The sequence below is a fragment of the Arvicanthis niloticus genome, chromosome 5 (assembly GCF_011762505.2).
Source record: "Arvicanthis niloticus isolate mArvNil1 chromosome 5, mArvNil1.pat.X, whole genome shotgun sequence".
In the NCBI taxonomy this organism is placed as follows: Eukaryota; Metazoa; Chordata; class Mammalia; order Rodentia; family Muridae; genus Arvicanthis; species Arvicanthis niloticus.
Genome location: NC_047662.1, coordinates 11468697 through 11488728, shown reverse-complemented (window position 1 = coordinate 11488728; position 20032 = coordinate 11468697). Strand labels below are relative to the sequence as shown.

The following is a 20032-nucleotide window of genomic DNA, read 5'->3' as shown; positions in this document are numbered from 1 at the left end:
ACCCACAGGAGGTCGAAGCTCAGGGTAGTGGATTTTCAGAACACGGACCACAACTTTTAGTATGTATGGGCTGGAGCTAAAGATCATGGCTGCTTACCTCAGGACTGATCTTTTCCTCAAGTTCCACAAATGTGATGAATACCATGCTTATTTGTTGCAGTGGGCCAAGCTGAGGAGGAGTTTCTTGCAGCTTTACTGCAGGAAGATGCAGATTTGGATACTGTCTGTCTACACTTATCGTAGAGATCCTGAAAATTTGGTGGGTGGGCCAGAGGTAGAGAGGGTGGGTTGTGATTTCCTCCATAGGAAGTTTGTTTGAGCTAAGGGATAAGAACGGAAAAGAGAAGGGAACCCCCAAAAGGAGCTAGTACTCACCTACAGTTGCCAGGGCAGCAGCTGTATCCGTCTCTAATTACCCAAGTATGAAAAGCTCCTTTGAGCCCAAATAGGGACTGAACAGGTGGGAAGTGAGTGACACTGGAGTTGAGAGTGAGGGGCAGAGTAGAAACACTGAACAGGAACAGTGCTGTTCTAGGAGGTAGGGAGTCAGTGGGTCCCACAGTTGGCACACTGTGGGGGAAAAAAGGCTTGGGGATCCCAGGGTTCCTCCCACCATGCTGTGGGTAGTCGGCTGGGAACGCTCTGGGTTCCTCCAGCTGGAAGTTGGGCCCGGCTATTCATTAACTAAAAGCCTCTCCCTGGCTCCTCACGGTTCCTCATAGCGGCGCAGCCCCAACACAGGAGGAAGCCCTTGGGTTTCCAAAACTGGTTTATTCACATGGTGGATCGTGGATGGATCTGGATGCATACCCCCTCAAACCCAGGATCGACCTGAGTTAAAAGGGGAGGGGAGAAGGGGGAGGGGCTGGGGAGGAATGTTTAATCGGCTCCACCACTGGCCTTCAGGTACCTCATTAGTATGTAAATCTCTCTAGGGCCTGTTTGTGCCCTCCACCTGTGTACATGACTGAAGGGTGGAGGCGGAATGGAGATTAGACCTCGTGTTAGGCCCAACACCACACCATGACAGATCTTGGCTGAACGGTCCACCATGTGTGTTCTTTTGGCCTGAGGTGGACAGCATCATGACTTCCGCACATCAAAAGCATTTGTGGAGTGATGGATGGGCTGAACCAGTCCCACAGTGATAGCCAGCAGAGGAGGAATGGCAGGGGTTGGCAGTCCAGGATACCTAGACTGTGAGGGCCCATTGCCCATTGCGATGGTCAACTTTGCTAACTTGATGAGACCTAGAATCATCAGAAGTCAGATTTGGGGTTTGTTCTGTGAAACTGTTTCCAGAGAAGTTTAGCTGAGGAGGAAAGACTCATCCTGAATATGGCTGGTACCATCCCATGGGTTGGGGACCTGGAGTCAATAAGAAGAGAAAAATGAGTAGCAGATTCACATTCATTTTTTTCTGTTTCCTGACTGACACTGTGAGCCCAACTGCCTCAGACTACGCCTTCCTCTCCATGAACTGTATCGTCTCCAACTGTAACCTAGTTAAACTGGTACCTATGAACTTGTGGGTTTTCAGTGTCTCAGATAGTTCCTTGAGATCACTGTCTTAAGTGAGTCCCTCAGCCTGGCTATCATACTCCTTTACAACTGTCCACTTTTTTTATTGTCCACTGGGACAATAAAAGAATTACAGATGTGAGCTCTGTTCAGATGTTTCTTCTTTTGTGGGAAGGGCTTGGGAGAGTGGTACTGTCCTGGTTTCCATGTATCTCTAGCTGGCCTTGAATTCAAGATCCTTCTACCTCAGCCTCTTGAGTCCTAGGATTACACATGCACCACTGGGCTCAGTTCTAAATAAGTTTGTATCTTGCCTTTTTGAGATAAATCCCCAAGCCCAGACTGACTTCCAACTGTATAGCAAACTTGTCATGGACTTCAAATTCTCCCTAAGTCTTGCAATTACAGATTTGCCAAACCAGACCTGGCCAGATGTTTTCTCTTTCACAGCCACTACCAATAGTCATCCTAAGGATGGAAACCCAAGAACACTGGGGGCCTTGAATAGGGCCACAGCCACTCATTTTGCAGTGTGACTAGGGTCTGAAATATAACACAATGAAAAGGGGGATGTCTAAAGTGACATTTTGGGCCAGTGAGATGGCTCAGAGGAAAAAGGCATGTGCTACCAAGCCCACTAACCTGGAACTTCCAAGGTAAAAGGAAGAGAACAGATTCTGGCAAGTTGTCCTATGACTTCCACATCTGTCGTATTGATTGTGTTTGAATGCATAAGTATGCATGTATGCATCCATATGTACACACACATACACACACACTCACAAATTTAAAAAAATTAAAACCACCTATGCTTACCTAAGACCAGAACAGTTGTGGCTTTAAGTATATCTTATGCTAACACTGCATTTTCCTCTTATGCCTAAATCTAAACAATAAGCCCCATGATACTACACTCACTAATAGAAAATTTTAATTTGGCGACCAGGTAGATGGCTCAGCAGATAAAGTGGCTTGCTACCAAGCCCAGAGACCTGAATATGATCACTGGACCCTACAAGGCATAAGGGGAGAAACAACTCCCACAAATTGTCCTCTGACTTCCACACACTTCTCTCATCCCAAATATGTATTTAGAGTTTTTTCTACATGAATATATTTACAGGAGATGATTTGTTTAGAAGCCAGTAAGATGTACCAAACAGTTAGGAAAGAATTTCCAGGACGGACAAAGATGCATGTAAGGAGAGGCTAGCAACTTTCCCAGGAGAGAGAGAAGAAAAGTGTTTACGTGATTGTGCTGTTAAGACTTCAGGATGCAGCTCTCTGCTGTACAGAAGACATTATCTCACACATCCTGCTCCTCAGGCTTTTACAATCCCTCTGCATGTTCCTTGAGCCTTAGGTGTGGAGGTTGTGTTGTTTATAGGTGTATTAGTTGAAGACAGCCTGCCCATGGTCAGTTGTAACTGCATTTTGACTAGCTGTGGATTTCTTATATTGAGATGGGGTCCTATACATCCCAGGCTGGACACAATGTTGTTTTGTAGCTGAGGATGACCTGGAACTTCTGACCCTTCTGTCTTCATCTGTTCAGTTCTAAGGTTACATGCCAGAATAACCACAGCCAGTTCCACTGTTTTTTTAAATTATTATTATTGCTATGATAGACTTCTGCTTCGGCTGCTTTTTTCTCTTTCCCCTCTTCCCCACCTCTCCTTTTCCTTCTAATTTTCTTTTTGTATTTTCCAAAAACAAAGGCTTAACAGTTTTAAGAACATTCTTTAACTCAGGAATGTTTTGTGTCTTATGTGGAGGCTGACTGAGAGTACACTGGATAGTGTTCCCTGGAGGGTACCAAGTCACCACATGTGGGCCAGATAGCAGGGTATGAGGATCTAAAGGGAATGACTGTAATCCCCGAACTGTGACTCTCCTGAGACTATGGACCTGTGGAGCCACCTTCCCTAATCAACTAATGCTCCAGGGTTGAACAGTCAGATTCATAGATCACCACCCTATGGAAATCTCTCTTCCTCTGGCTCTATTTTGTCGTGCTATCTCCCTCGCCTCATCTCTCCACCATGCAACCCATTGTAAATTTGCGGCAGGTTCTAATATAGCTCTTGCCATATCTTTCCAGTCTTGGGGGATCATTCTATTTTTAATAGCCCAAGAAGTCAGAATTTGTTTAACAAATGGTGAGTGCATACCAAAATTAGTGACACTCCTTAAATTTTCTCAGATCTAACACATCCACAGGTTGCCATTCAAATTCCTCATAACCCTGTGGGTAAACAACATTTGGAGGTCTTTGTTGTACCGTAACCGGATAGACCAAGGTGTGTTTTCTAATAACTCTTGGTTGACTTTCTCTATTTACTTCTGTCTTAACCTCAGTATTTTCCTCAGCTGAAAATTTAAATTCCTCCCTTAAGGTTTGTATACATGCTTCATATGTTTTTTTATATTGTAATTGTTTCCATTCCTCATTATTTTCTATCTGTTTCTCCATCTGATCTGTGAGCTGTTGTATGCTCTGTTTGATCATCTTTTCTAGCTCCTGTAACTTCTGTTCTAAGCCCTGCTTCCATTCCTTATTATTTTCTGTCTGTTTATCCATCTGATCTGTGAGCTGTTGCATGCTCTGTTCGATCATCTTTTCTAAGGCAAAGAATTTTTTATCTAGAGCTCTGTCTTTTGAGAAGACATAGAATATCAAAAAAATAAATATAGTAATACTGATAAATAATGAAGTGTTTCCTAAGTTGATTTCTTTCAAACCATTTGAAATATCATCATAGAAAGCCCAAAAGATATCCATTGTTTTTGTCATCCTTAAGTATCAAAATATGTTTCTTTTTTTTATATTAAAAAATTATCTGGTCTGGAGCCCTCAATTCACTGTTTCTACCTGAAAACTACCTCGCAGGCAGTTGTGTTCTAGGATCAGCAGTCCCTCGTTACAATTCGTTACTATAACCTTTCTATTTATCTGTTTGGCTCTCTTGACCCAGAGCAGCCCTTAATTTACTCCTCGCAACCTTAAAACCTTTTACATCTATTTATCTGTGTATATTCACCTTTTTTTTTATTTAATTTTTTTAATTTTTTAATTTAAATGACCTACTGGTCTGGCTACAATAACTTTTGTTTCACTGTTGAATTTTCGGAAGACCCTTCTTTCAGTTTTCACAGGGCAGTGAGCAAGCCCAGCTGTAAGCTGAGTGCTGCTCCTGACCTTGGCCGTTGGGGAAGTTTTTGTACTTTGTAACCTTTCTTTTGTTCTTTCGTCTCAAGTTAGTTGAGTTCTAAATAATACGTTAGGCGCCAATTTGTTGCGGTAAATCTCTTGCCCATAGGAAGTCCATAGAATAACGACACAAGTCAATAAGTATCAAATGAATGCTGCATGCCTAGATTGGGCAGATTTACCATTAAACTACACTATTTCCCCAGCTAAGAGAGCTCTTAACTTGCGGTTTCCTAGGTCAAGGTCTTCGTCTTCTCTCCCTCCATTAACTGCCCTCTAGCTTCGACCAACTGCCAACTCCGTGCCTCCTTCTCTCTCCCAGCCTCTCGGCTCTCCTCGTCTTCTCCCTTTTTCTGCCTCTGGCTCCTCCCACTCCTCTTCTACTGCCCAATCACTGGCTGTAGCCTTTATTTAACAAATTTGATTGGACAGAAGGTTTACAAGATTCACTCCTCCTTTGCAGCCCCTCCCAGGAGTGGAGTTACCATGACAACAAGAGGCTAGGGCTATCCACCACAATTCCCAGTGTTCACTCTTCTTTCATTTGGAGTCAGACCTTTTCTTTTTCTTTCCTGTACTCACTCCCTCCCTCCCTCCCTCCCTCCCTCCCTCCCTCCCTCCCTCCCTTCCTCCTTCCCTCTTTCCCTCCCTCCTTCCTTCCCTCTCTCCATTCCTTCCATTTTGTTTTGTGACAGGGTTTCTCTGTTGTGTAGCCCTGGAACTTACTGGCCTTGAACTCAGAACTCTGTCTACCTCTGCCTCCTGTGTACTGGGATCCCCAGGCAGTTCTACCACTGCGCACCAAGCATTCAAACGTACGAGCCTGTGGGGCTCCTCTTGTTCAAGTCACCACACAGTGGACAGGCAGTTTTCAAATCACCAGCTTCTCACAGTGTTGTTGGGGCAAAGGTTTCCTCTTCTGGACCCACTTCTCTTAACCTTGGTCTGGATCCAGGAAGTACTTGAAGGTTGCCTATCACCTTAGTCTGGTTCATCTAAGACATGGCACAGACCCTGGCTGGTTCAATCTCCCTTATGTCCAGTGGAGAGCAGACCCCATCCTCTGTCTCAGTCTGTATATTTCAGAACTCACGGTGAGTGTTCCAAAAACTCATAGTTTCCATCTGCTTCAGGTAAAACAGGAAGATACCACATGACAGAACAAGACTAATGTATAGTTTGTTTCATGTACATTAGGATGGGCTCTTTGCCTGAGCCTCATCTGTAGCCCTCACCTCCATTCCTTTCCCCTTGAGTTCATCCTGATCCTACTTCTAGTACAGGAAGGAAGACACAATGCATGGAGGCTGTATCTGCTCTAAGCTTTTCTCTGTACCCAGTTGTCCCTTTCAGACAACTCAACATTGTCGAGGGCCTCTGAAGTCCTCTAAGCTAGGGCCATTAGAAGCCTCTGATCTATCTTGGATTTTTCCCTACCCAGGGGTGTCTTCCCCTCATAATAGGGACCTTCCTCCCATAGTACTTGGTTATTATTCACTTAGAATGAACCTTCAGTGTAATCAGCATATCCACTATACCTGGTGTTGCTGGTAAGGGTACTTCCTGTGATAGTAGTCAATATGGCTCCCACAAGAAGGAGAGGGAGGGGGAGGGAAGGAAAGGGGGGGGAAGGGAGGGGGAGAGGAGGGAAGGGCCAGGCTCCCATCATCTCTGGTAGTGTGTTAATTTAACTGCCAGAGAGGCCTCCTTGAACAGTGGTGGAAAGAGGTCCTTTAGCAGGTCCTGCAGAATGGAAATGGCGAAGGCCCGGTTCCTCAGCAGGCTTTCCACTGCCAGCTGCAGGAGTATGGGTAGGGCCCCAAGTTCATCCTGATACATCTACAGGCAGAAGGATTCTGGAGAGGCATTTTGAAAAGACAACCAACCCCTTTTCCCTCACTGCAGGAAGACAGTGATTTAATGATGTCCTTGGCAGCACGGTGAACTCAAAATCTCCCCTGTGATTTTGAGTTCCATCATTCTACCCATTCCCAATCTCTGCTCCTCTAAGCCCTTTTCTGTGGGGTACAGGAGACAGTGCCGAGCCCCATCCTTTAAGATGAGCCATCTCTGATCTCTCACCCCATCAAAGGAAGGGAAAAGGAAGGTCACACATTCAGCCTACATGCACTCTCTAGTCAACTAATGGGACTGGCTGAGAACAGCTGAGCAGAATCTGTGACATGAGTGGACTTACTAATAAAACTGTGTGTGTGCTCACTCACGAGTGTTTACCCATGAATACAGGTGCCCACAGAGGCTAGAAGACAGAGTAGGAGCCACTGAAGCTGGAGTCACAGATGGGATTGTGAACTGTGCAGTATGAGTGCTGGGAACCAGATCACCTGAAAGAGAAGCACAAACAGGCTGTGAATTGCTGGGCAGTCTCACCAGCTCCTGGTGCCCAGTTCCTTTTATTTTCAAAAGCTGTAGGATCTGCCATGCTTGTGCTTAGCTATATTCCAGCATTTAAGAGACTGAGGCAGGAGGATTGTTAATTTGATGCCAGTCTGAGGACACAGCAAGTTACCATCTAATCCAAGCACAAGAGTGTAACTTCAGCTGAATGGCAGTTTAGTGTTTTTTTTACATTTATTCATTCAGCATATGTGTGTGTGTGCACTTAATATAACAAAGAAAGCCTTTTTAATGTTGCATGCATGTGGAGGACAGGATAACTTGCAAGGGTTAGAGGGAAATGATATCTGTCTGTCCATCCATCTATCTATCTATCTATCTATCTATCTATCTATCTATCTATTCACTTGTTTACTTTACAACCCAGTAACAACCCTTTCTCTCCTCCCAGTACCTCCTCATGCAAATCTTCCACCATTCCACAGTCCTCTTCTCTTTTGAGAAGGGGAAGCTCCCTCTGGGTGTCACCTCCTACACTAGCACCCCCCACCCCCCACCCCCCCACCCCATGCAATCAAGTCGATGCAGGACTAGGCACATCCTCTCCTCCTGAGGCCAGACAAGGCAGTTCATTTAGGGCCCTTTAGCCACCTTTCCTGGCTTCTTAGAACCTTCTCACCTGGGATTGCATGTTGAACTATATCACATCTAACTAGAGGGCTGTATTTTAAAACATCTGCACACAGGGCTATAGAGATGGTTCAGTGTTTAAAAACACTTGCTGCTCTTGCAGAGGACCCAAGTTCCATTCCCAGTACCCACATGGCAGCCCATAATCACATGTAACTCCGTTTGCAGGGGATCTGATATCCTTTTCTGACCTCCAAAGTCACAAGGCATACTTAAATATGCACTTTAAGGAAACAAATCCCTTCAGACTTGGTAGCTCAGGCCTCTAATTCTCAGCATAGGGTGTATGGATGTAGCCCCTCCACTGCAAAAAGGTCACCTCTCCCAAAATAAATTCTAATCCAATAGTCCTTTCTCACTTGACAACAACAAATATAACCTTCTTTTTAAAGAAATTGTAGGGTAGGGTACGGCTGTGGTGGAGAGGTCTCAGCAGTTAAGAGTGTTTGCTATTCTCTGAGAAGAACCATATCAGGCAGTTTACAGCTGCTTGTAACTCCAGTTCTCCAGTTACAGGGGATCTGACTCTGTCTAACCTCTGTAGACACCTGTATACACCATAGCGCACACACACACACACACACACACACACACACACACACACACACACGTAAACAATAAAAATTAAGAGTGTGGCTCAAGCCTTCTGTCCCAGTGTTCAGCTGTCGGAGGTCACAGGACCATGAGTTCAGGGTCATCTTAGCTACATACGGTTTTAGAGGTCAGCCTGAGCTACAGGAGACATTGTTTCTAAATGTCAAAATCAAACTCACACGATCCCCCTCCGACCCCCATAATCCAGGGGTACTAAAACAAACAAAAGCATAATTCAAGATGTTCGAACAACTTGGCCTATAAGCCCAGTTACTGGGAGGCTGGGGTAAGGGTGGTGACAGACACATGCTGACTTCCAGCACTCAGGAGTCAGAGGCAAGAAGATTGCAAATTTTAGCTAACTTGAACTACATGGTCAGTGCCAGGTCAGTTTAGGCAAGATACAAAAACTCTTGTTTCAACAAAACAAAAACTGTTTAAATCCCATCAGACACATCTCCAAGACTGGAGAGACCAGCCTGGCCTATACAATGAATTCTACAGAATAAACTAAACTAAACTAAACTAAACATAAAAAAACCCTACATAACAAACAGAAAATATTTGTAATGAATCAAAGGTTCATTGGGAACCAAAACCAGTCTTTAATCTGTGTATGAAACGAAATAGGAACCAGTTACTTTGCCATCTTGGGTCTATGTACCCAGCGGATATGGTCTAGCCCAGGTGAGATGGGATGTCCCAATGCAGGTGGGTGACTACCAGATCTGACAATGAAGATGGGATTCCCAATCTAGCAGGAGCAGGCTCTCAGCCTTCCAAGCCTCTTCTCTGGTTCTTCTGAAGGCTTACAGTGCTATCCACACCTTAGCTGCCTCAGCTTCTAAACACAAGCTGTCAACAGATTGAATGCTTGAGTTTCCACCCAGATACTTGTTGATGACAAGGGGGATGGGGTGGATAGCCGCTTCTGTAACTATTTCCTGCTGAACTGGGGTGCTGTTGTCAGGGTCCAGGAAGGCTGGAATGTTGGTCAAGAGGCTGGGAAGGTAGGGAGTCAGGCTTTCTTGAGGGGTCAGACAATAATAATTTTTGGAAATTTGGTTGCATCCAAACTGATCAGCTTTTTAATGAAGAAATTGGATTGAAATTAAGGTGAAGGGCAATGGACAAGTCTTGGGATTATTCCACAAATTCAGAGATTTACTTCCCTTCCATACCCTCTCTCTTACATTTATTTCATGTGTGTTAGTGTGTGTATGTATGTGGGCACACCTGGGCCATGGCATACTTGTAGATGTCAGAGGACAACTTCTGCTTTGAGTCAGGGCCTTGCTGTATGTAGCCTAGGTTGGTTTGAAATTTATTATGTAGCCCAAGCTAGCCCACAATTTTTTTAAGCAAGTGAAACAGCAGAATTTTATTAGCCCAACCAAATTTTCCCATGGTAATATTAATGGTTACCAACTCAATTCAAATCAAATTATTAATAAATAATAACTTTACAAACATAATCACAAGTTGATAGCTTAAAAGCATTTAAATCTTTTTAGGTGTTTATATATTTGTGAGAAGACAGGCTTCAGGACTCAATTCTCTCCTTCCACATATTTTTGATTTAAACAATTTGGTTCATATGAGTGATGCTATATATTAGTATGTTTGTATATATGTTTCTTTTAAGTAGTTTCTTTACTTCCTTCAAATACAAAGGCAACAAGATTCAAGAGAAAAGTTGGATTGTATGAGGCAGGTCTCATTACCCATGAGCCATTTCACCCACCCCACAGCCCCCACTCTCTACTGTATGCTCTCTAGTCAGTGTGCTGACTAATGCTTTCTGAAGCATCCTATATCTTCTGAGGAACCTAGTGTGGCTTTGTCCTCAAAGCCAAGTTTCTTCATCATTTTAGAGCAAGGGTCTTATATAGCCTGGGCTGGCATCAAACTTCGCATATAGCAAAAAATGACTTCGAACTGATCCTCCTAACTCTAACTTTTTAGTTCTGAGATTACAGGCATGCCCCCACAGTGTCCTGTCTGCTGCATGCAGTGCTTGCTGGACGGTGGACCTTTGAGTGCTGGACAGCAACTGCTCTATAAACTGAGCTCTCTTTCCAGGCCCTTTGTTACAATATTACAAGCCATCCTCCTGCCTCAGCCTTCTGAGAAGATGCCACAGCAGATGACTGGTAGAGCATCTAGCTCAGTCTCTGATCCAGAACATATTCGCAATTTTGCCAATAATAATAATATCAGCCTTTAAAAATGTCTATTTGTCAGGCACAGATTAACCCTCCCATCCTCACTGACTCATACTTAGAACTAGATGGGTCACAAACGAATACAATCCAACCAGGTGTGTTGGCTCACAATTGTAGTCAACCCAGGAAGAAGGTGGAGACAGGAGATTTGTTAAGAGTTGGAGTTCCAAATCAACCTTAGGTACAGAGCAGGACCCCATCTCTGAGTATTAAGCCTCAGACCCTGGGACAAATGGCTGAGGTGCCTATTTAACACATCACTGCGGCAGGTTCTCCCAGCATCCCTCAGGCCCTACTTGTTACAGGGTATGGTTGGCATACCTCACCTTCTACCCCAAATTCTCCAGCCCATGGCTTGGGTTGCCCTTCTCTATATAACCCAGCCATTTTGCTCCCCTCCCCTCCCTTCCCCTTCCCTCCCCTCCCTTCCCCTCCTCTACCCCTACCCCCCCCCCCCCCCCCCCCGCCTCCTCTTCCCTCCCTTCTCAATGGCTCAGGGGTCATATCCACTCTGAACGCTCCCAGCTGTCTCTGCCTATGCTGGTTATGCTTTCCTTTTCACCTACAATAAACCTTCTCCTCTACCATACTTAGAAGCAGCCGTGTCCTTATTTTATTTTTTTCATTCATGAAAGAAATTCAAAACGAAGTGAATAAGCAAGGAAATAAATAAGTAAATATAGAAATCAAACTGAATGGAGTGAATTAACGCATCGGCTTTGACTTTCACGGAATCTCAGTTTTTTTTTTTAATTATTATATTTTTTGAGACAAGAGTTTCACTACGTTGTCCTGGCTGTATTGGAACTCTACGTAAAGCAGGCTGCTCTGGACATCACAGGGATCCGCCTGAATCTGGAGTTCTGGGATTAAAGGCGAGCACCGTTTGATTCTCGCGGCTTTCAGGAGTTTTTTTGTTTTGTTTTGTTTTTCTTTCCTCCTCTCAGTGAACTTGGCTTTACCTCAACAGAGATCCGCCTGCATCTGCCTCTCCGCGGCGGGCACGCGCTTTTCTAGGCTTTTTTCTTTGTTTTTCTTTTTCACGGAGAATGTGTTGTCAATCAACACAGAGAGAGAAAACGCCCAGACGTGGCGGAAACTCAATCATCCAATCAGCGGACGGCTTGTAGTTGACAGGCGGGACTATAAACCGGAAATGTGAGACGGGATATACGGAAGGGGAAAAAAAAAAAAAAAAAGCTTCAGGCCGGAAGTGTAAAGACGGAACCCGGAGGAACTAAGCTTCAGACCGGAAGTGTGAGACGAGATGCGGATGAAAACACTTCAGGCCGGAAGTGTGAGACGACAAGCGGATGAAAACGCTTCAGGCCGGAAGTGTGAGACGACAAGCGGATGAAAAACGCTTCAGGCCGGAAGTGTGAGGCGACATGCGGATGAAAGCGCTTCAGGCCGGAAGTTTGAAGTGAAGATGGCTATAAAAGCTTCAGCGAAGCTCGGGAAGATACTCAACAGCACTTGGAGTCCGAGCTTGGCGTGACTGCTTGGGCTTGCTGGGATTCTGAGTTCTGTCATCAGTTCTAGTTTCTGGTAAGTCAGTCACCTCCATAAGGGCACAGTTTTGATTGAGGGGCACTTGACCCAAGATGCCAAGAAACTCTGATATCTTCTCTTCACAGGAACAGATCGAATTGAGTTTACTAATAGTGAAGTTTGCTATCAGCTTCGAACTTAATTTGTTGGTTTCATTTATTAATTTAATTTAATTTTATCTGAGACAGGGCCTTACTTTGCTGCCCAGACTCACCTAGAATGTACATCATCCAAGAGTGCTTTTAAATTACCTGGCAATTCTGCTTCTGCTCCCACCCCCACCCCCCCCAGCCGGAACTACAAGCTTGGAGTTAATGGAATATCTAGAATCATACCTTGGTTTGTATCAAGTTAAAACTTGTTTTCTTTGGTTTTTTAGATGTGGCCTTAGTCTCTAGCTCAGGTTGGCTTCAGACTGCCTCACCCTTCTGAATGTTAGAATTAAAAGCCTGATTCAACATTTCAAGCTTATTTTAATATTTCTTTTTCTTTTTAGTGACAGTGTCATGTGCAGAACATGTTGAAGTAGAATTCACATAACATTTTTTATTTGAAATGGAGTCTTATGTATCCAAGGATCCAGGTTATAAGACTGTCTCATCATATCTGACTTTACATTTTTAAATTTTATTTTAATTTCATTTTATTTTGAAGACATGGTCTTATTTGATCCTTAATTTCATCTTCTTAGTGTTTGAATTTTATTTATTTACTTACTTACTTTTGCTTTTTTTTTTTTTTAAGACTGAGTTTCTCTGTAGCCCTGGCTGTCCTGGAACTTGCTCTGTTGGCCAGGCTGTCTTGGAACTCACAGAGATCCACCCGCCTTTGCCTCTTGATTGTTTGGATTTAAGGCATGCAGTACCACGTCCAGCTAATGTTGCCTCCTGACTTTAAATTTTTTTAAAGGAAGAGTCTCATATAAGCTTAGGCTGGTCTCGATCGAACTCCTGTCCTTCCAACTCTACGTTTGATCAATTACCTTGGAATTCCTTCAATTATACTTTATAAGTTAGCATTTTGAAATTTGAAATATAAATTGAGATTTCTTTTCTTTCTTTCTTTTTGATTTTTCACAGACAGAGTTTCTTTGTGTACCCCAGGCTGTCCTGGAACTAGCACTGTAGACCAGGCTGGCTGCAAACTCACAGAGACCTGCCTGCCTCTGCTGCTTCCTTGATGCTTCTCTATGTAAAATGAAATGAATAAGTTGGGAATTCAGCCTAATGGTAGAGTGCTTGTCTAGTGTGGACCAGGCCCTGGGATCAAACCCCACTACCAAACAACCTTGCCTCAAAATTATTTTGGTTCTGTCTTTTTTTTTGTGTGTGTGTATGGGTATTTTGCCTGCATATGTGTCTGCACCATGTGTATGTCTGCTGTCTTTGGTGGCCAGAAGAAGGCAGATCTGGTACTGAAGTTACAGATGGCTGTGAACCACCATGTAGGTGCTGGGAACCAAACTTAGGTCCTCTGGAAGAGCAGCCAGTGCTCTTAACTGCTCAGCCACATCTCTAGTTCCTTGTTTGTATGGAGACTCACAACTTGGACTGATCAGAAACTCTGTACAGACTTAAGATTAAACTCACTGGATCCCTCCTACCTTTTCTTTTCTTCCAAAGTGCTGAGGAGGGCTCAATAAAATATTTTCAAAGTAGAGTTCACTAGCCAGGCATTGTAGCCAAAACACACAAAGATAGGCAGGAAGATGCTGAGTTTATAGGCAAACCTGGGCTACAAATATAATGAGTTCCATCAAGGGCAGCTCTGACTTCATAGCCGTTTCCACACCAGCACAAGCAAGACTTTTTTTTTTTTTTTTTTTTTTTTTTTCTTTCAAAAAGTAGACAAAGGGGCTGGAGAGATAGCTCAGCAGGTAAGATCACTGGCCGCTTTTCCAGAGGTCCTGAGTTCAATTCCCAGCAATCACATGGTGGCTCACAACCATCTGTAATGAGATCTGATGCCCTCTTCTGGCCTGCAGGTGTACATGCAGCTAGAGCACTCATATACATAAGATAAATCTTTTTTTAATAAGGAAGCAAAAAAGTTAAGAATATAGCTGGAAGGGTTTTGTTTTTGTTTTTTGTTTTTCATCTATTTCTTTCCATAGACTCTAAAACAACATGGGAAATCCTCTTCTGTGTAGTCTCTGTTCATCAACATCTTCATCTCAAGGTTAGTCTCCTAGACACTGTGTAGACAGGTATATGTATGGCTTGAGAACTTCTTGTGAAAGCTTCTTCCACATGTGAGACACTGTAGGCTGGTATGCATTTAGTGGCCTCCTGCCTCAGTGTCTAGAATAGTATGATACAGCTGAGAACCCCACATCAGGCTCGAAAGCTTTGAAAGTAACAATTAATGATCACCCACATCTCACAGACCTTCCCCAGTCTTCCCCAGTCAGGATCAGTTCATCAAAAGCAAAATATTGGGGGCTGGAGAGATGGCTCAGCAGTTAAGAGCAACTAATAGCCCTTGAAGAGGACCCAGGCTCAATTCCCAGCACTTGCATGATGGCTCAGGACCATCTGTAACACAGTACCAGTTTCATGGGATTCAACAGGTACACATGTGGTGCATATAAGTGCATTCAAGTAAAATAAATAAGTCTAAAAAAAATATTAGGGGTTGGAGAGACGGCTTAGTGGTCAAGAGCACTGACTGTTCTTCTAAAGGACTTGAGTTCAATGCCTTCGTTTTGTTACATGCTTGAGGATGAGACGTAAACTCTCAGCTACGGCTCTAGTGCCATGCCTGCCTACCATGATGATCATGGATTAGCCCTCTGACACTGTGAACAGACCTCTAGTTAAATGGTTTAAGTTGCCTTCATCATGGCATCTCATCGCAATAATAGAACAGTAACTGAGACAGGTGAGATGTAGGGTTTCTTATGACATAGCCTCCTGTATGCTTCACCAGGTTCCTTCAGACTGAAGATCTGAAGGATGAATGTTCAGGACCCACCCACACTCCTGCAGCTGGCAGTACAGAGACTACTGAGGGATGAGGCCCTGGCCATCTCTTCTCTGCAGTACCTGCCCAGGGCACTTTTCCCACTACTGTTCAAGGAAGCCTTCAATCACAGACAAACAAATGTTCTGAGGGCCATGGTGGCAGTGTGGCCCTTTCCCTTCCTCCCTCTGGGGACCCTGATGAAGACTCCCCACCTAGAGATCTTGCAGGCTGTGCTGGATGGAGTAGATATGCTATGGACACAGAAGGTTCTTCCCAGGTAAGCAAGACCCAGGTAGGGGGGTACTAGGGTACAGGGAAGGGACATCTAGAGAAGGGGAGAGTGAGGTCAAAGGTAGATCAGAAGCTTCTGGGGGTGTCATTTTGGAAGGTTGCAGAAGCCTTAACCCCTTTGATCCCCAATATACAGGACAGCTGGGTATGGAGTACAGCTTAAAGCAGCTGTAGCCATAGTGGGATAAATCTTTCCCTGGCTCTTGGCAGAGGTACTAGAAGTGGAAGAGACAGAAGTCAAGAGTACCTGAATGGAGGAAGCAGAACAGGTCTCCAGATGCAGCTGATATTTAGAGCCCTCTTGGAGGCATGAGGGCAGTCTGTGTACCACAAACATACATAAGATAGCAGGGAACAGGTAGCGTCAGAGATACAGAAGGAAAGCTGGCGATTGTTGTGTCTTTTGTATCTTCTGACACTTGTACCTCTTTTACTCACAGAAGGCGGAAGCTTCAAGTACTGGACCTAAGGAATGTGCACCATGACTTCTGGGATGTTTGGGTTGGGCCAGAGGATGGAGACTGCTCAGCAAAGACTGTGTGTGAAGAGCAGATAGCAAAGCGTCTTCATAGATATGTACTGAGGCGGCGTTTGAAGGTGGTCACTGACCTTTGCCTCAGGTTCCATCTGAATGAACACCAAGCATACTTGTTACAGTGGGCCCAGCAGAGAAGAAGTTCTATACGACTATGCTGTGTGAAGATGCAGATTTGGGCTTTGCCTGTGTACACTGTCAGGAAGGTCTTGATGGTGTTCCAGCCAGACAGCATCCAGGAATTGGAACTGAATACAGGTTGGAGTCTGTCCACTCTGGTGCATTTTGCATCTTACCTGGACCAGATGAGAAACCTTCAAAAACTTCTTTTAACACGGATTCACAAGAACACCTTCAAGGTTCTAAATACCTCCTCGGACATACAGAAGTGTATCACTAAGTTTGTTTCTCAGTTCTCCAAACTCAACTCTCTCCAGCATCTCTCCATGAATGGCATCTACTTTTCCAGTGAGCACATGAAACAGTTGTTCAGGTAAGGAAGGATGGAGAGCTGTTTCTGTTACCACACAAACCTACCTTTGTTACATTTTAGAGAGTAGTTGGCAGCTGAAGTCTGTCACCCACTGTGGAGTCACAGTGATGGAGTCATTACAACATCTGAGTAGGGTCGTATTTCCATTTTAACTGAGTTGATAGTCAGTTTGTTCCATGACCACTCATTAAGCAGAGGCTGGGTAGGAGATTTATAGAGAGTAGCCTTACTAGAAGATCAGCTGGGTAGATCAGATGTAGGAAGCATGTGTTGTGTATTCCTCCTTGGGATTCTGCCTAAGATAAGGGGAGAGGTTTGAACAGTGGGCCCAGAACTGAAGATGACCACACTTGCACAGGTCCCTGTGGGGAACTTTGTGCTTAGCAGTTACATGTCTTCTGAATTCCCACATGCGAAAGGCTCTTTTGAGCCCAGGTAGGGCCTGAGTAGAAATGGGTAGAAATGAGTTACAACCATTGTAGATGAGAGACAGGGGTGAAGAACTTTAAGGACAGAGGCTGTACTGGGGGAGGCAAAACAACATTTATGCAAAAGACAGTTCAGGATGTTTCCAGATCTCATGGGTTAGTTCTTTCTGTTTGTGCCTTGGGCTAATGTGGCCAGCACAGGTTCTCTCCTTGGTCATTGTGGAAGCTGCAGACACATGGACTAAGTAAGTCCTATACTGATTCTGACAGGCCTTTCTCTGCAGAGAATGGTGAGACTCCAGTTATGTTCAGTATCCTGTCCAGACTCCATCCAGGATATTGATCTCTATCATGTAGTCACATGACCTGAAGACAAGTGGTCATCTTTACTTCTGTGTCAAACCCAACACCAAATCTCTCCATCTCTGTGTGCCAGAACTAATCATTTGGTCTCTCCCCAGGTACCTGAAGACCCCTTTGGAGACCCTGTCCATAACTATGTGCAAGCTTTCACATTTAGACTTGAATTCCTTGTCCCAGAGTCAGAGCCTCCATCAGCTCAAACACCTGAACCTGAGACTTGTGAAATTAATTGACTTACGTCCTGTGCTTTTCCATGATCTCCTAAAGAGTGTTGCAGGCACTCTGCAGACCCTAGAATTGGAGGGCTGTTGGATGGTAGACTCCCAGCTCATTGCCCTCCTGCCTGCCCTGAGCCAGTGTTCCCAGCTCACCAGGGTCAATTTCTATGACAATGACATCTCCATGGCTGTTCTGAAGGACCTTCTGTATCACACAGCCAATCTGAGCCAGCTGACCCAGGAGCTGTATCCTGCCCCTCTGGAGTGCTATGATGACACTGGTGATGTCCTCATGGGAAGATTTGCCCAACTTTGTCCTGAGCTTATGGAGACACTCATTACTGTAAGGCAGCCCAAGAGAGTCTTCTTTGCTACATATATCTGCCATGAATGTTGTCAGCGCTGTGTCTATGACCTAGAAACCAAACTTTGTCGTTGTCGGCAGTAAACAGGCAGGTTGGTTTTTGATACTGAGAAATGAAAGCCTAGAAACAGGTCTTTCAAGAGAACCCAAAGCATATGGCTACACACTGCTCATTGTTTGGGAACCCAAATGGTGTTCAGGAGGGCTAGACCACGAAGACTGAACTTAGAACAGTGGGGCCCAGGACAAATGTTCAAGGAATCAAAAGACAATCCTGCATTTCTTTTATTTAGTTCTTTCTTCCTTCTTTTTCTTTAAGATTTATTTATTTTATATCTGGGTGGTTTACCTGCATATATGTGTCCTTGGTGCCTGTTGAGTTCAGATGTGGGCATTGAATCCCCTGGAACTGCAGTTTTAGATGGCTGTGAACCATCACATGAGTCTTCTGCAAGAACAAGTGCTCTTGGCTGCTGAGCCATCTCTCCAGCCCCGATTATGCACTTTCTAAATAAATCAGTTCTGTCAGGTCATGATAATGAATGACTTTCTCCTTCTTACATGGTAGTTATAAAGTGAAATGACCAGATTTTGGAACTCGGCCATTAACCTGGTTTCAGTGTCGCTCTTTTCCTATGGCTTGAACTGGAAAGACCCTATGTTGTCTGACCTCTCACCCAAGATCTCTAGACATCTGTGATGGCAAACCTGGTTTTCAACCTGACTACTTCTGTAACAACTAGAACCCAAGATGCTGGATATTCCTGTGGGGTGTGAGATTTTCTTCATCAGATTACTTGATGAAACACAACACATACCCTAAATGGTGGCCATGCCTTCTCTTGGCAGCATATGTAAAGAGAGCTAGAAGGAAGCTGTGCTGCCAGATTTGTCTGTCCTTACTTCTTTGGGCAGTATTCATTTTCTTGAGGATTTTAACATAGTCTGAAAAACAGCAGCTTTCTAGGAGCCTAGGATTGCAGTACCAGATTGGACTGCAAAGACATCCAGCTTTGTGGATGAACAACTCCCAGATCCTTGGCCTTTTCAGTATGAGCCAGCCATCGTTAGACTGCGTAGACCACAGCTGGTAAGCCAGTCTAATAAACCTCATATGCTCCTGATACATATGGAGCTATTAGTTCTGCCCCTTTAGCCTTTAGAGAACCCCAACGACTACCTACTGCATCAAAGTAAACTGAAAGCAGTCAGATGTCTTCCCTCTTTTACTTTTGCCTGGGCATCTGACTGCTCATTGCTTTAGTGTACAAAATTTCAACCTAAAATGATCAATGCCTTCTCCTATGAGGTGTTTGGGGAATGGTAGAGGAATTCAATCTAGTACACTTAGACTAGGAGGTACTGTGGACATATCAAAGATGGCTGAAGCAAAGTCAAAGATAACACAGAGCAAAGGAAATGGAGTCTAAGCCACATTGCTTTATCACTATTTCTCTCTCTTTCATGGTCACATATTGCCCAGGCTGGCCTTGAAATCCTCCTGCCTCCACCTTCTAAATGCTAAGATTACTGAAGTATGGCACCTTGGCGAATTTGTAGGTCACATGCATGTAAGACTGTATGTTTCAGGTCTTCCAGCCTCCAGCTGTCCATTTGAAAATAAAAATCTCCAGTAGCTGTCCCTGTCCCCTAAAGGATTGACAGGCCTTAAGAACTGCATTTTAGATGTCCAGGAGTTAACTGTTTTATTTTGTTAATAAGTATCTAAATTGCACTCTCTGTGTGTAATCTGGTTGCAATAAAGAATTTTGTTTCACACCCTCTGTTTCTCTTCATTTGTATATGTGTTAAAAATGTAGGGGGGTGGGCTGGAGGGGACTGGCTTAGTTAAGAGCATGGGGTGTTCTTGCAGAGGCCTGGGTTCCATTCCCAGTACCCACAACTGTCTTAACTGTTATTCAAGAGGATTAGTAAACAATGAGTAGGAGATAGCAACCAAGCCTAACCGGATCCACATAGAACAGAAGAGACTTCTGGAATTGCCTTCTGGTCTATATGTGGGACAAGAAAGTGCTGCGTCATGCACACGCATATTCCCTGCCCCCCACCCCCATAAAATATTAAAAAATAGATACAACCTGATGGTCCGTATTTAGTGAATTGGCCTGGAACTCAGAGATTGTTTCTCTTCTGCCTCTGGCATGCTAGGATTAAAGGCATAGCTACCATGCCTAGTAATGAAACAGTTTTTTCCGGAGTGCCTGG

The 20032-nt window shown here is 44.3% G+C and overlaps 1 protein-coding gene and 1 long non-coding RNA gene across 3 annotated transcripts; one reads left to right on the top strand and one right to left on the bottom strand.

Moving 5' to 3' along the window:
* Nucleotides 1–751: 751 nt before the first annotated feature.
* On the bottom strand, nucleotides 752–11751 carry LOC143442289 (uncharacterized). Its single transcript, XR_013110331.1, has 3 exons — nucleotides 11562–11751; nucleotides 6930–7077; nucleotides 752–1368 (listed from the first exon to the last, which is right to left on the bottom strand). It is a non-coding gene; the product is annotated as an uncharacterized LOC143442289 (long non-coding RNA).
* A 103-nt stretch (nucleotides 11752–11854) lies between these two features.
* Nucleotides 11855–19585, top strand: LOC117709368 (PRAME family member 8-like). Of its 2 annotated transcripts, XM_034503701.2 has the most exons (5): nucleotides 11855–12147; nucleotides 14264–14328; nucleotides 15079–15391; nucleotides 15846–16433; nucleotides 17323–19585. In XM_034503701.2, exons 3-5 carry the CDS (start codon nucleotides 15105–15107, stop codon nucleotides 17888–17890), a joined length of 1443 nt encoding a protein of 480 aa, XP_034359592.1. In that variant the 5' UTR covers nucleotides 11855–12147; nucleotides 14264–14328; nucleotides 15079–15104; the 3' UTR covers nucleotides 17891–19585. The 2 variants fall into 2 exon arrangements, with proteins under 2 accessions (XP_034359592.1, XP_034359593.1); XM_034503702.2 differs by lacking the exon at nucleotides 14264–14328.
* The last annotated feature ends 447 nt before the right edge of the window (nucleotides 19586–20032 follow it).

Excerpts from the sequence above, each read along its gene's own strand:
- LOC117709368 (XM_034503702.2), top strand. The coding sequence starts at position 15,105 with ATGAATGTTCAGGACCCACCCACACTCCTGCAGCTGGCAGTACAGAGA. Across the intron at positions 15,392-15,845 it reads ACACAGAAGGTTCTTCCCAG|AAGGCGGAAGCTTCAAGTAC; the intron begins GTAAGCAAGACC and ends TTTTACTCACAG. Across the intron at positions 16,434-17,322 it reads CACATGAAACAGTTGTTCAG|GTACCTGAAGACCCCTTTGG; the intron begins GTAAGGAAGGAT and ends GTCTCTCCCCAG.